This window comes from Parasteatoda tepidariorum, chromosome 2 (assembly GCF_982258835.1).
Source record: "Parasteatoda tepidariorum strain Cologne lab strain chromosome 2, Ptep-v5.0, whole genome shotgun sequence".
NCBI lineage: Eukaryota > Metazoa > Arthropoda > Arachnida > Araneae > Theridiidae > Parasteatoda > Parasteatoda tepidariorum.
Window position 1 is genome coordinate 19,136,638 of NC_141756.1, and position 14,436 is coordinate 19,151,073.

Sequence of the window (14,436 nt, forward strand, 5' to 3'; positions counted from 1 at the left end):
TTTTCTCCATAAATATGTCTTAAAAGGTCAAACAAAAAAATTATATATATATGTATATATTGCTAGCATAAGAGCATTAAGAATGATTTGAGATCTTGTAGGTTTATGAATCTTTTTCATTGTTCAAAACCGATTAATTATTCTTGAACCAGTCTATTTCCATCAACTTCCTTTATTCTTGTTCTTCTCTTTTCTCTGACTGTTAAATCCAATTTCTTTTAAAATCCAGAATTACCCATATTTATGTAGGCAGATGAAACCTTGCATCTGATATCATTAGTTTTTATAATCCTGTGATACCAACAAAACTTTTATTCCACCGATTTAAAATTAAAAATATCCGTTAAGGTTGTTTTTCGAAGGCACTGTCGTCACACGAAATATCGCTTTTCGGCTATTAATATGCTATTTTCATAACAGATATGAGTTAGCCCCAGTAAATCATGGCTCCTCTATACTCCGCTGTAAGTTAAGATGTGCTATAGGATATTGGTAATCATCTGCAAATGCATATAGTTCCTTTTTATTTAGTTATCAAATTATGCAACTGTTCTTTCAAAACAATATAAAAGCTTTCAAAATTTAAGAACCTCAGACAGAAATTTAATTTATATATATATCACAGAACTATTAATAAAAAAGGTTATAGCTTCGTTGTCTTATTGGAATCTTAGAATTGGCAGCATATTTCGATGAATAACGAGAACATTAGTTCGCAGAAGAAAAAAAAACTACATAACCTTGTAAGAGCATTGGATTTGATTGGACCATCAAAAATGGCGCGTCTTATGTTGACATACCCTTATAACTTAAATGCGAGATGAGGAATTTTTACTTTTGCTTCACTGTAGAAGAAAATAGTCTGCAATAAGCAATATTTATTATCCTTTCATTTTCTTTAAATGTGAAGAGAAAAATTTTTATTTGTTACGATTTTTAGAAATATTTCTTGTTAGCACTTACTCCTTATTAATTGGTTATTCTATAAGTTTTGTTTTCCTCATTTCGCACGATTTAAGAAAGCTAAAAAAGTCTGTGTAACGTCATTTCAAGAGTTGGCGATGTTGATATACGATCTCACTGGGAGCTGAGCATAAATTTGGCGTACACTTATATACAAACATGCTCTCTCCATAGGGATAATGATTTTTTTTCTTAACTTACAACAGAGTAAAAGTCAAATTCAGCCAATCTTAAGCCAACGCCCTCTTTGCTATTTCCAAAAATGGTGCAAAATGTCAATACTACGGAAAGCTACAGTTTTGTTTTGTATTTTCTAATGAAACTTGGATAAACTAAGCTCACCAGCCATCCACCTTGCATATTAAGTAAGGAATGTGTGCCTTTCTTTTGACAAGAGAGCACCGCAAAAGTGAAAGTACGTCTTGGCAAAGAACCCCACAGATAGATGGCAGCACCACTCATTCGTGAAGTCGCTTCCTCAATTTAGTCGTAGGTATATTCTTTAGGTCTGATGGGGAAGGAAATTTTCTCCAAATCCTAAGGTACTGCTCACTGACCGACCACAAGACTTTCAATTCTTCAGATTTTACGAACACATATATCGCATGTAGCGGAATCAAGGATTGAATCCTGGCCCCTCCAGACTGTAGTCCGATTCTATAACCTCTGGGTTACCACGTCCCGTTACAGTTTTGTACAATTTATAAGCATTTGTGATATAATTTTTTAATATTTAAAAACTTACTCTAACGTTGAATTGTCTAAGCGCATAAAAATTGCTGACACTGAGAATTATTTATTGTGTTTGATAATTTTCATGTAGGTGGAAAAATCTCGCCAGATCGACGATTTTAAAAAGAAGTTTAATAGCTTTTACTATATTTAAGTGATTTGCCTATTCTGAAACAAGGATTTTTTTACAGCAAAATGGTATAAATAATTTAAAATTTTGCTTCTCCTCAAGTTCAGAAAACTTAAACTGTGGCTTTTTTATTTTCCTTGGTGAAAGAAGTTCGGAAACACTGTTATAAAATAAAAAAAAACGTTCATTTTTGAAAAAAATTAATAGAAATGAAGTGTTAAATGTCAAAAATACAATTAAATGCTCACTGGCCACAAAATAACTGAGAGATTTAAAAAAAAACATTCCTTCATTTTCTATATCTTTTATCAACTAGGCTGAACTGGGCCAATAACATAATGATGTTAATTGGCCAGTATGAAGTTTAACTACTAATTTTCTTGATGAGTTTATTGATTATTAAATCAATTTATTTTAAACATTTCTGTTTCTCCCCATTTTTCTACACTACTTTTCTTTTAATATTTTTTGAGGGTACTGCGATTCAGTGGGCAAGAAGAAACTTAAAAGGCATCTATCCTCGCTATCTTGAATTTTAAGTTAAATTTTTTATTTTCGTTTTCGTGTTATATTTTGTACTTCAAAAACTTTTTTGATGCTCTAGTATTATTCGACAATAATACTTTTCAAAAGAAGAGGGGATATGAAAGTATCGTTTTATTAGATTATGAGAAATAGCACTTGGTTAACTTTTAAAACTTCTATGAAATTTTCCTTAGAATTTTAAAACAATTATGACTTGCAATATGTTTTTATAATTGTTTTAAAATTTCAAAATTTGTGATATGTTTTGATTTGATAATTTAAAACTAGATATTTGTCAGTTTTTAGAGATTTAAAATTTAATTTTACTTCATTTTAAACTGGGGAAACTAGTGAAGGAAGTTCTAGCATCTTCTTAGTCGATTTTCACTGACTTGTATGATGTTAAAAATTTATTTTAACTTAAATTGTACAAAACAAAGATATTTACTAAAAATGTATAAACAGAAAAACGAATACTATTTAATTACCCCTCGAGAACTGCTGATTACAGAACTATGTTGGCAAAATTTTGCCAGGAAAAATTAAAACAGAATCTAAAACCCACGCATACTTTAGATCCCAAATTCTGATTGCGTAACTACCTTGGACAGAATACAGTAAAAATCAACTAACAACTAGTTTGTTCCCCGTCTCATGATGTTATCTAACATAAATGATTAATTTGCTATCCAAAGTAAATTATCACCGTCCGTAAATCCTAGAGAGATTTCAGTGAAATTTAAGTATGGTGCAAGTCTGTTTATACCCACGGTTATAATCAAGTCCAATCTCAATTTCAATTACAAAATGTCAAACATAAATCAGCGTTTTTTCTTTATGATATAGTTGTTATCAACTTAGATTTAAAAAAAATACCTGAAGCTTTTGTGTAACTAAAGCCAAATGTATAAACTATCATGTTCCTTTACTAAATTATTCACAAAAATCATAAATTTACAACAATTTGTTTTGCCTGGTGAATGTTTATTTAGTTAGACTATTTAGTTACGCATAACTTAAATTCTCAATTTATAAATTGTCAACAGCTGAAACCAATACTATATATAGAGTGCCCATGGGTTTTATGGTATTTCAAGTCAATAGTTAATACAGGGAATCTATGAACAGATGCTATTACCCTTTATATGTCTAGTCTTTTAAGCTCTAATTTGCTTAATATTGCAAACTCGTCCGTATACACATTATTGATTTGATTAACTTTGTAAGGTATGGGCTTATTAAGGTATAATTTTGGTATGCTAAACAATTTTTCCTCGTAAACAATTTCTTAATTGCACTGCAAATAGGAATGAGAGAATCGTTGGTTTGACTTTTCACTTTTATAGTTATTGTCGTAACTAGCCTTCTTTTAATGTATTATATTTCATTTTTATTATTTCTCCATCAGAGATTTTGCATAAAAATGTTGATAAAAAATTGTGGATTATTTTTATATTTTTTGTTAATTCGAATTTATCGTTTGGTTGTTGATAAATTATTACAACAAAAATAGTTCCTAAAACGTTATTCCGTTTCGTTATTTCAAATTATGACAAGCTAGCTGTACTTCATTCCCTTTCGATTGGTGACCCACACCCTGTTATCCCAGAGAAAATACTTTCCCACACACCGTCGACTAGATCTAGGCATACATAGATTAGGCGTACTATTATTGGACTGTCATGTACTGGAGAACCTATCTAACAAAAAGCTGAAAGAAAAGGTTAGTTTTTCGATTTTCTTAGAAAAAAGCAGCTATTCTTTTAGTCTGAGAGTCCCGTACAATTCTTTTAATTAATACAATTTTACCATATTAAGCTTTGGAGCTTGAAGTATTCTTTCAGTGCTCTTACAATGTCAGTCTAGTTAGGAAGTTGCTTTTTCGTATTAATAAATAGGTTAAAATCAAATGTTACAACATTCAATGAAGGAATCAGAAATATATTCCTTTTTTTTTTAAAAAAAGTGAGAATAGTTAAGTTAGTAAACAGTGCTTTATTTAAAACAAAAATGCAGAAATACTTTCATATATATAGTTTGTCTAGTAAGTTTTTGATCGCTGCATTGATCTTTTTTTATTTATCTCTCCTGTTTGAGAAAGTACATGAATTCAAATTTTTTCTTTTCGAATTATTACTGTTTGACCGTATAGTTCTTAAATATCTTGAAGATAATTTGTTGGTAATTCGAATAGAAAAGTATACCATTTATTTATAAGTTGAGCATATGTTTAAAGTCTTTAATTTATTTTACTTTAAATAATTTTTCGCTAAATCAACTGCGATACTGCTATCTAGTTTAAGAGCATAATTATTCCTTATTTTTCTCAAATTCTAATATAAATTTCGAATCATAGTTAAGAATTTGTACACTAATTCATATATGCAGTACTACTTTCATTGCACTTACTGACAATTTTCCTGGAATTGCAGAGTAATCTTATTTTAATAAGTTATTTCAAAATATTACATTCATTTCAAAAATTGCTTAGACTTATGTGGGAAAGGAAAAACCATTTCAAAGTTCATTTTATTTTATTGAAAATCTTCCAATTTTAATGAATTGAAATCTTTATCATGAAGTGCATTGCCTGGTCCACATTTCCCCACAAATATCTTAGGTAACTGTTGTTTGTAGATCCACTTCAAATTTTCATCACAAACTACATCATTATCTAAAATGTAATTTAAAAATTATTATTATTTAATGGTACGCATGTTGTTTACACATTAAATAAAAAACTTCTAAATCATTTATTTAATATCTCTTAAATCTTGTAAGGTTTTATCAAAGTTTTCTAATGTTTCTATATAAAACTAGCCGCTTCTAATAGCCAGCTGATGCACCTTCTTAAATAAATAGAATTTTAAAGAATTAGAATGTCGCGATTTAAAATCTTGCAGTCAAAATTCAAGACAACATGTAAATATAATAAACTCATATTGGTCAGATGAGAGTGGATTTAATTTTTGTTTCGAACATGATCGCATAGTATCGTAAGTACTGTGGTGAATTTGTTATTCATGTTTTTAGTAAAACATTACCTAAGATTAAAAAATATCAATTATGGTAATGGATAACAAACTTTTAATGGATAACAAATGAAATTAGCATTATTGAATTATTTGCTTTTATAAATTGTGCGACTCACAAGGGAAACTAGGGAAGTGTAACTCGCCAATTTTTAAATAAATTAGTGGGATGTATGCCTTATGAGGAATAATTTTAGGGGGCAACACTCGTTTCGGCCCATAGAAGGTTCTGTGAGAGATAAAAAATAATTCAATGTATAGAAAAATCTGTATTTTATTACTTTAATGCAGACTATTAGTTATTGTAATTGTCTCATATTCCAATTAATTTGTAATTAATTGGATAATTAATTAATAAATTAATAAATTAATTAACATTCGTTTCGGCACATAGAAGGTCCTGTGAGAGATAAAAAATAATTGAATATGTAGAAAAATCGGTATTTTATCACTTCAATGCAGACTATTAGTTATTGTAATTGTCTCATAATCCAATTAGTTTGTAATTAATTGGATAATTAATTAATTTGCTAATTGATAAATTAATCAGAAAATTAATTAATTATTAATAAATTGTTAATTAATTATTAATTAATTGTTAATTAATTAATTGATTTGCAATTACATACTCCAATTAATTTGGAAAGTTTTTTGGGAAAAAAATGAAAAAAATTTGATGTAAATTTTTTTTTTTAAATTAACCTAACAGGTTTTTCTGAAAAACTACAGATATATAAAATTTTCGAAATCAATTTTGACAATAAATATGCATTATATAGTACGTGAATGTACCAAAAAATTAATTGGAGTATGAGACAATTACAATAACAAATAACTAATAGCATTAAAGTAATAAAATACCGATTTTTCTATATATTGAATTATTTTTTATCTCTCACAGAACCTTCTATGGGCTGAAACGAATGTTTCTCCCTAAAAGTATTCCTCATGAGGCATACATCCCACTAGTTTATTTCAAAATTGGCGAGTCACATTTCCCTAGTTTCCCTTGTCAGTGCATTTCATTTATCAGGGTTTTTTCACCAAAACTTAGCAAATTGTAGCACATTTCTTTAAATTGAAAAATACACAGATATAAAACAGTAAACTATACTTTTTAAAGCAAAAAATAAACTTTAAAATAAATAATTTAGTTAAATGACTCTGTACTACAAAAGCTAAAATACGGCATGTAAGTAAATGAGTATTTAAGTTAAAAAATTAAAATGAGTCTTTTCATTTACTTGACACGTATAATTAGTAATTAAAATAAACTTAAGCTTGCTAATCAGTTTTATCTAACTTTTTGGAGCATGGATTTGATTGAACGCATTGGAAAGTTTTTGCTATTAAGAGCTTTTCTGATCTTAATATTGAGACTTAGCTGATATAAGTTTTAAATGTGTACTCAAATGTATAATTTATTTACGTTTGAGACATCTATTATAGCTTAAATTGCTGTTCTTTTTTATACTTTCTTTAGCTTAGGACCCTTAAAAAAACACTGTTAAACTTTTTATTTGTGCATTGCAGAATGTCTTCTACCTTTTATGCTTTACCAAAAAGATGATAATGCAGTTTATTTTAATGAGAATAGCATACCTAGGCTAATGTTTATATAGACTAATGTTTCTAGTATGTTCACTAGACTAATGTTTCTGTGCGCAATTTTAGGTTCAAGTCAATTCAAGGTTAAAAGTCAATTTTAGGTTTACGGCTATCAATGTACAACTCCGTAACCTTGAAATTTTGAACCCAATTCAGAAGACAAGAAAATTCCTTGATCAAGCATTTAGAAAAACTATCCTTTGGGGAGAAATGTTTGCTGGAACTAGAAGAAAAGCAACCTGGAGAGGAAAACAACGAAACCCTCCCACTGTTAGCCCCACGACAAGAGATTCTAACCCATGATCTGGCAAGCACTGGGGATGCTTTACGTCAGCACTGAGATCGCAATGCAATCAGAATTCGTATTGCTCAGCAATCGCTGAAGAACAGAAACCCGTGTCCAGATATTTCATCGTATGCCGATAGACATAAATCCTTATTACGAACTACTCGTACTCATTTGAATTGATTCTTATATTTATTAAAACTCTCTTATTATTTTCGTATTCAAAAGACGTTTTATTCAGATAGGTACAGAAAAACATTTTCCATTGTAATTGGGTATAATATAGCCTACGTCACAGGTTGTATTGTTCCTACTAAATTTAACCCATGAACGGCATTTTCTGCGAGCCTAACTTCAAGCCACAAATAAACAAACGAAGTGTTCGATCGTTTAAAGATTTTATTGCATTATAAAGAAAAGTTATTGAAACTAAATACAACTAAATAAACAACAACAACTAAAACAAATAACAACTACTAATAACAATAACTAAATAAACAACAACTAAATTCCATTCGTTTAGCATTGCGTCATATGTTGTTCCTACTAAATCGAAGTAGTTGTGTTTTTTTCATATTATACCCAATTGAATGATATCGCGACCAATTTGAGGGATACACGATATTGGCCACCAACTTATTAAATAACGATTAAACAACGACTTCTCCGATTATTTGACATTTTTCATTGGAAGTCAAAGATTTAACTTAAAATTAAGGAAAGTTCGATAAATGAAAGCACCACTTCAAATACGTATGAGCAATTAGTCCATAATTGAGAAGCGTCCCAAGCGGTGAGCATATACTAATTTTCGGGCATTGGTAAAAAATAAATTTTCAATCCTTTAATATGCCGTACTTCCCTCTACAGCTTTCATAATTAACTAATTATCAACACTGTAGAGAGTTGCAACACTTATGTATATATTTTTTTTATTTATTTATATTTTTAGAATTGCACTTGAAAAATATTTTACCGAATAAAATTGCTTCAAAATTATGAAATATCTCCTTGTTAAAAGTAAAAGCAAGAGCACTTACCATCCATATACACTGCTTGCAACTGACTCCAGATTTTACCCCAAACATTTTCTGGAATGGATTTTAATCTATTTTGCGAAAGGTTCACAGTGTTTAGATTTGGATACCCTTCAAATGCATCTGTTGGCAATTCTTCAATTTCGTTTGATCTGAAGATAAAGAAAATTCGACGTAAATATTTCACGATTCAAGTTAACTCATTCATATTGAGCTTCAAACAAAATTATTTGCTCTGCAAATTTTTAGATTAAACGTTATAAATATTTTTCTCTCTGATGCTGTTCCTCCTCTGTTGTTGCCCTGTATTTGTTTTTGTTCTGTATTTGTCTTGTACCTTCTTCATGTGCCCCAGCCATTGAAAAAAAACTTAATAAATATTTAAAGGCTTAAAATAAAAATAAAAATGTGTCATAAACTTTTGGTTTATATTGACCTCCTGATATTCAAGCTTTAAATAATGTCTGAGAATGTGATTCTCGCACAAGAGTATGTAGCTTTAAAATTATAAATGGCAGAAATATGAAATTTGGCAAAACAAAATCTTTGAACTCAAATTTCAAAAAGGAAATAACTGAATAAAAATAATAGGATTTGGATATATATATATATATATATATATATATATATATATATATATATATATATAAACAGTTTTTGATGTTTTTATTAACTACCTCCCAAAACGGCGATTGGTCAGATTTCAAAGGCCTTTTAAAAATACTATTAAGGGTGGTAATTACTGAACATCTTGACTATTATTTCTTTAAATATAAATTATCATTCAAATAGAAGTTTAAAAAATTAGTTCCTATGCATACCTTACCAAAACTGAAAATAATGATACAACGCGTTTTTGAATAATCCATGCATCATTTAGAAAGAAAAATTAAAATAAAAGTCATCATACTTGGCGTTCAAAGACCAAAGCATTTTGGCTGGATTTGGAAGCATAGATCTAGCCACAGATTTTATTTTGTTGTCATTGAGATACAGCAGCTGAAGATTAACTAGGGAAGCAAAAGCTTTTTCTCCGATTCTTTCAATTTTGTTTGAAGATAAAACTATTTGTTCCAAAGACGCAGGCCCTCCTTCAAACCAGTGATTCCCTACTTCCTCAATATCATTGTTAGCAATTGTAATATATCTTAACTTCTTCATGCGACTCAGCCTGAATTTGTCCATTTCTGTGTGACTCTTTTCAATGGCTGTATAGAGGTATAAGGTCTCTAATGAGTTCTCAAGTCCGCTAAAGGGTATGTCTCCAAATGATCTCACGATGCAATTTTCAAAACGTAGCTTAACAGATGAATGGCCTTTGAAAAAGTCGGAACGAATATCACCTAAATGTGACCTGAAGATTGCAAAAGTTACTTTATAGCCGACTGTATTTTTCACGACAGGTTCAAGCTCATCCATACTATTAAAGCCTTCTCAGTTCACTACAGCGTGACCTTGTTCTTCCGCGCAAGAGCAAGGGTATACTGTTTCTCGGGGAGGGCAATCGAGGGCAAACGCTACAGCAGCAATTTCGAAAATCAGGATGGAGAGCAGCATGTTTGCAAGAAAGGTCTATAAAGAAAAAATTTGAGCATTTTATATCAAATTCCATTGAAAGCAACTTTATAAATCACAAACGGTAAAATTTTATTAAAAACTTGCATGCCTTCCGGTGTTATAATCGCACACATTCATCAAGAGGACAAAATACAGGAATAGTAAAAACAGAAATGATATTGATCCGACGGAGGTTACGTAATACTAAAGAGATAAATATATAGATAGAATGACTGACTAATTAAATGACAGAATCTGCCATCTTGTGTTTTTATCTGTGTGCATATATATATATATATATATATATATATATATATATATATATATATATATATAATCTAAAATATTGAGAAAATATGGAAAATAATAAAAAAATAATGACAAGAGAAGAAAATTATTAACAATAATTTTTTTAAAGTATTTAAAAAACATAATTTTTGATACCTTAAAAAAAAAATTAAAATTCGGAAAGCAAAACAAAGAAAAGATATAATCTCTTCATCAGCTCACACGATTATATCCGCAAAAGGAGTGCTTTCTAATATTGTATTAATATAGCCAAAGCAAAATACATCAATACAACAGTGTGAGGAGCACTCAAAGAATTGAAACGAAATTAGAACACATTATGAAAAAGTATTTACGGAAAAACAAACAAATAAATCAAGTAAAAAACTGAAAATAAAATGTAAAGAGATTAGAGAAAAGTACTCGAAAGGAAATCTACATAGTGAGGAGCGAATTAAATGAACTTACGCGTACCGGAATCTTTCAAGAATGATTTAAAATATTTTCGGAATAAGATTGCCAGATTACAATATATGAAAACAGAAGCATAAATAAAGTGATATCTTATGGCACGTTCTTACTGCAAAACTGAAGCGCGTCTAATTTGTTAGTTACCTTGGGTGGGCCCGAAAATGGATGCGCGCAAGATAATAATATAATACAGGATAATTTAAAGTTTGTAATTAAAAAGTTTGATAATTAAAATAATTATTGAAAGAAAAAAAAACAGGATTTACTTGTTTTGAATTGATTTTTTAGCAGGAGCCAAATTATTATTCGCGATCGCAACGCTCGAGTACGCCGTCTAGCGGGAGACTGTAAATATCGGACATTAATTTATCACGTTTTCATTTAGTTCCATCAAAGTCATTGACTGAATCAGACGCCATTTTTTAGCAGCAAATAGGAAACAAAATTTCCCTAAGGAAAAGGCCGAAGAACTTGAAAAAAATCTCCAGAATATTAGTAAATCTTTCAGGAACAGAACACGCCAAACATTTGAAGAAAAATTCTTCAATAATTTTTAATTTCTATTATCAACAAACTTGCAACTGATGACTTCCGATTTCGGATACTGTTACAGATGTGTGTATTAAGGTAAAATGCATTTCTTCTGTCTTCAATTCATTACGAATTAAAGTGAAGTCAACATTGCTTTCGTCATTCCAGTGAATAAATATGAATTCAGAACATACAGAATTGTAATAGTTATAGCATATTCTTCTTCGTTATAGAATAGTATATATTTTTGTATCCATATAATTCGGAAAACAACAATAAAAAATTATCCAAGTTACTTGAAATAGTGCCATTTGTGCTGATTTTTAATTAATTTGAATCGTTTTCTTGGTAAGTTTTTTTTAGTTTTGAAAGAATAGATCATTTCAACTAGAATTCAGCTGTTCTGTTTTTAAGATACATATTCAAATTCATATCAATTATAAAATTTTGCTGTGTAGTATGTTATCTAAAAGTAATGAAGGGATAAACTATGTATCTATTATTTGAGAATAAAGTTTTCAAACAAGGAACTTATCATTTTGGAATTCTCCGGGAATTATAAATCAGGGAAGTGCAATGATTTTTACAATAAAAAATTTGCTTGTAAATATTTTTTTTCATTTGATGATGGTTCTCTACAGAATGGTTTTTTACGTCTGATTAAGAACTATAAGAATAATAAAAAAAAGAAACAATATGGAAGTTTTTATTTCAATGTAAAGAATTCTTAAAATCGTTTTTTTATCCTAAGAATTCTTTATTTTCCGTTTTTTAGTTTATAATTTTTTGATAAAAATTGTTCTCAAAATACTTTTTTTGAAAAATTAAATGGTATAACATTATGTGTTTATGTATACTTCTTGTATATTCCAATGTTTGAAGTAATATGATTCAGAAAAGTATGGAATAAAGATTCGGTACTTACCTATTAACGCCACCGCCGCTACAGATTTGGCGGTTTTTAAGTGCCGCCAATCTACACTTAAAATTTTTGCACAATTCATAAAATAAAACACTTTATTTAAAATCAAAATAGTCCATCGGATTTCGGTGGAAAATGAGCCGATATAGAGTTTAGCATAGATTCAAAACAATCATATCGCCATATGAACTCTGATAAATAAGATTCCAAATGAAATAACATTTCCAAAACGTATGTTCATGTTGTGGGAATTGGTACATTTTCGTTTTTTCGGTAAAATATTTCCCTCCTGAAAAAATAAAATTGCATCTTGTTTTGTTTTTGACAAATCCCAAAGACGAATTTTCGTAGCACTAAAAATGGCGACAAAAAAGAATTGTTTTTTTGTTTTTGCTTCGTTAGCATTCTTTATTTTACGTTTCTTCGTTTCTAAATAATGATTTTTATTGAAACTTGAAATTTTTTGATAAAAATTGTTGTCAAAAAACTTTGTTTACAAAATTAAATTTCATAAAATTATGAAGCTTATGTATACTTTTTGTTCATTTTAATTTTTGAAGTAATATGATTCTTAAAACTATAGAATGTAAAGTTTAAATGGGCCTTTCATGTTATATCATTAAATTTAGTAATACTATTTCTCGGGCATTAGGTTTTAACTCTTATAAGAATATACATATTTTTTTCTGTTAATGTACAAATATTTTTCCGATGTGTTTTGGATATTCCTTCTCTAATAAAAAGAGATACCATTTTGTTTTCGGTTGTACAAGAAAGAATATCAAGCATTTTTCTTTTTTAAATTTAATAAGCCACATTAAAGAAGGAACGTTGCAATGCTACACGCTACATTAACGACGTCTCCAGAGTAACTGAATGACGGTTCATATAGAAATCGCAGGTATGCGTCTCATACAACAACGCCCCCTATAGTTCGTTGCGATCGCGAATTGCTGCTGAAATCCAAAAATTAGGCTCAAAGAGCAATGCCCTAAACACACGAAAGTAGAAGACAAACTAAAAACGGAAAGAAAAAGAAAACGGAAGTAAGGTAATATATATATATATATATATATATATATATATATATATATATATATATATTAAAAAAACTAAACTCAGTGGGGCGACAGCCCATACAGGGCCAAGGCCTACTGTGCCCATCTCAGTTTTCATGACCTTGGGCTCTGGGGTGCAAGAACAGATCTTCCTGTCATGTGGACCCCCAGTGTTCGATCCACTGAAGGAATGGAAGGTTGAGTCAACCTTGCCCGGCCCGAGTATCGAACTCAGGACCTGTGGACCACAGCCATTCAGCCTCCGGGCGTCATATATATGCAAATATATATATATATATATATATATATATATATATATATATATATATATATATATATATATATATATATATATATATATATATATATATATATATATATATTACTTACTAGACGGTGAGTCTTCGGCCGGCTGGTTTTGAACTACGTGAGTTCAGCACCCTGCAGGGCACTGTGAACGCATACAGCGTAAAATCCTTTACCCATATAATACGTGAAATAAAAAAGACATTATATATTAATTCATTTTATCAGATTTTCACAAACTAAGTGTTAAACTTAATGGTTCAAAGTGTTGACCTAAAATATTCTAATTTGCACTAATGTTACGGAATCAGGCACACAAAAGAGTAATTTCTCTGAATAAATCCTTTTTTTTTTCTTTTTTCTTTTTTTTTTTTTAAGTTGACAGATTTAGATTTTAAACCTTCAAAGTATATTTGGTAGCCGTAATGGTTCCAGTAGCTTTGTCAGAAGTGCATTCGTAAGTTTGGGCCCTTTAATATTAGTTTCACTTCTTACACATTTAACTATATTTCGGGAGCTATTTAAGCGCCTCAAAAAATATTGCAATCGTTTATCCAGCAAAATATTATTTTTTTTATTATTTTGGGTCGTTTCTTGTAAATATTTGTTAACTATAGTGAAATTTTACTCGATAATTTTTTAGCTTTTAAATTTGTTTACAAAAAATACACATTTTAAAATTTTTTGACGACAAAAAAATAAACAAGCAAGCATATTAAATAAATTTTAAAAAATCAGTTTTTTAAATAAGTTTTTTTAGATATTTATTATTCATTGAAAAAATAAATAAGATGTTATTACACTGGTTTGGAAATCAAAAACTTAATGTATTATATTATAAAAAACAGTTTATTGTTAAGGATGAGAAATTAAATAACTGTTGTCACTCACCTCTTACTCACTGTGTGTAAGGCTAACTAATACAATTTAATTTTATCATCGATAACAGATGTTACATATTATGATAATAATATTTTTCAGGAGTTCACT

At 29.3% G+C, this 14,436-nt stretch overlaps 1 protein-coding gene across 1 annotated transcript; it reads right to left on the bottom strand.

Moving 5' to 3' along the window:
* Positions 1–4,865: 4,865 nt before the first annotated feature.
* Positions 4,866–14,436, bottom strand: LOC107441953 (uncharacterized). Its single transcript, XM_016055403.3, has 4 exons — positions 14,338–14,436; positions 9,224–9,885; positions 8,317–8,465; positions 4,866–5,024 (listed from the first exon to the last, which is right to left on the bottom strand). Exons 2-4 carry the CDS (start codon positions 9,730–9,732, stop codon positions 4,885–4,887), a joined length of 798 nt encoding a protein of 265 aa, XP_015910889.3. The 5' UTR covers positions 9,733–9,885; positions 14,338–14,436; the 3' UTR covers positions 4,866–4,884.

Coding starts and splice junctions, on each gene's coding strand:
- LOC107441953 (XM_016055403.3), bottom strand. CDS start 9,732: ATGGATGAGCTTGAACCTGTCGTGAAAAATACAGTCGGCTATAAAGTA. Junction 8,466..9,223: donor CTTTGGTCTTTGAACGCCAA/GTATGATGACTT, acceptor CTTTATCTTCAG/ATCAAACGAAATTGAAGAAT. Junction 5,025..8,316: donor GCAAGCAGTGTATATGGATG/GTAAGTGCTCTT, acceptor ATTACATTTTAG/ATAATGATGTAGTTTGTGAT.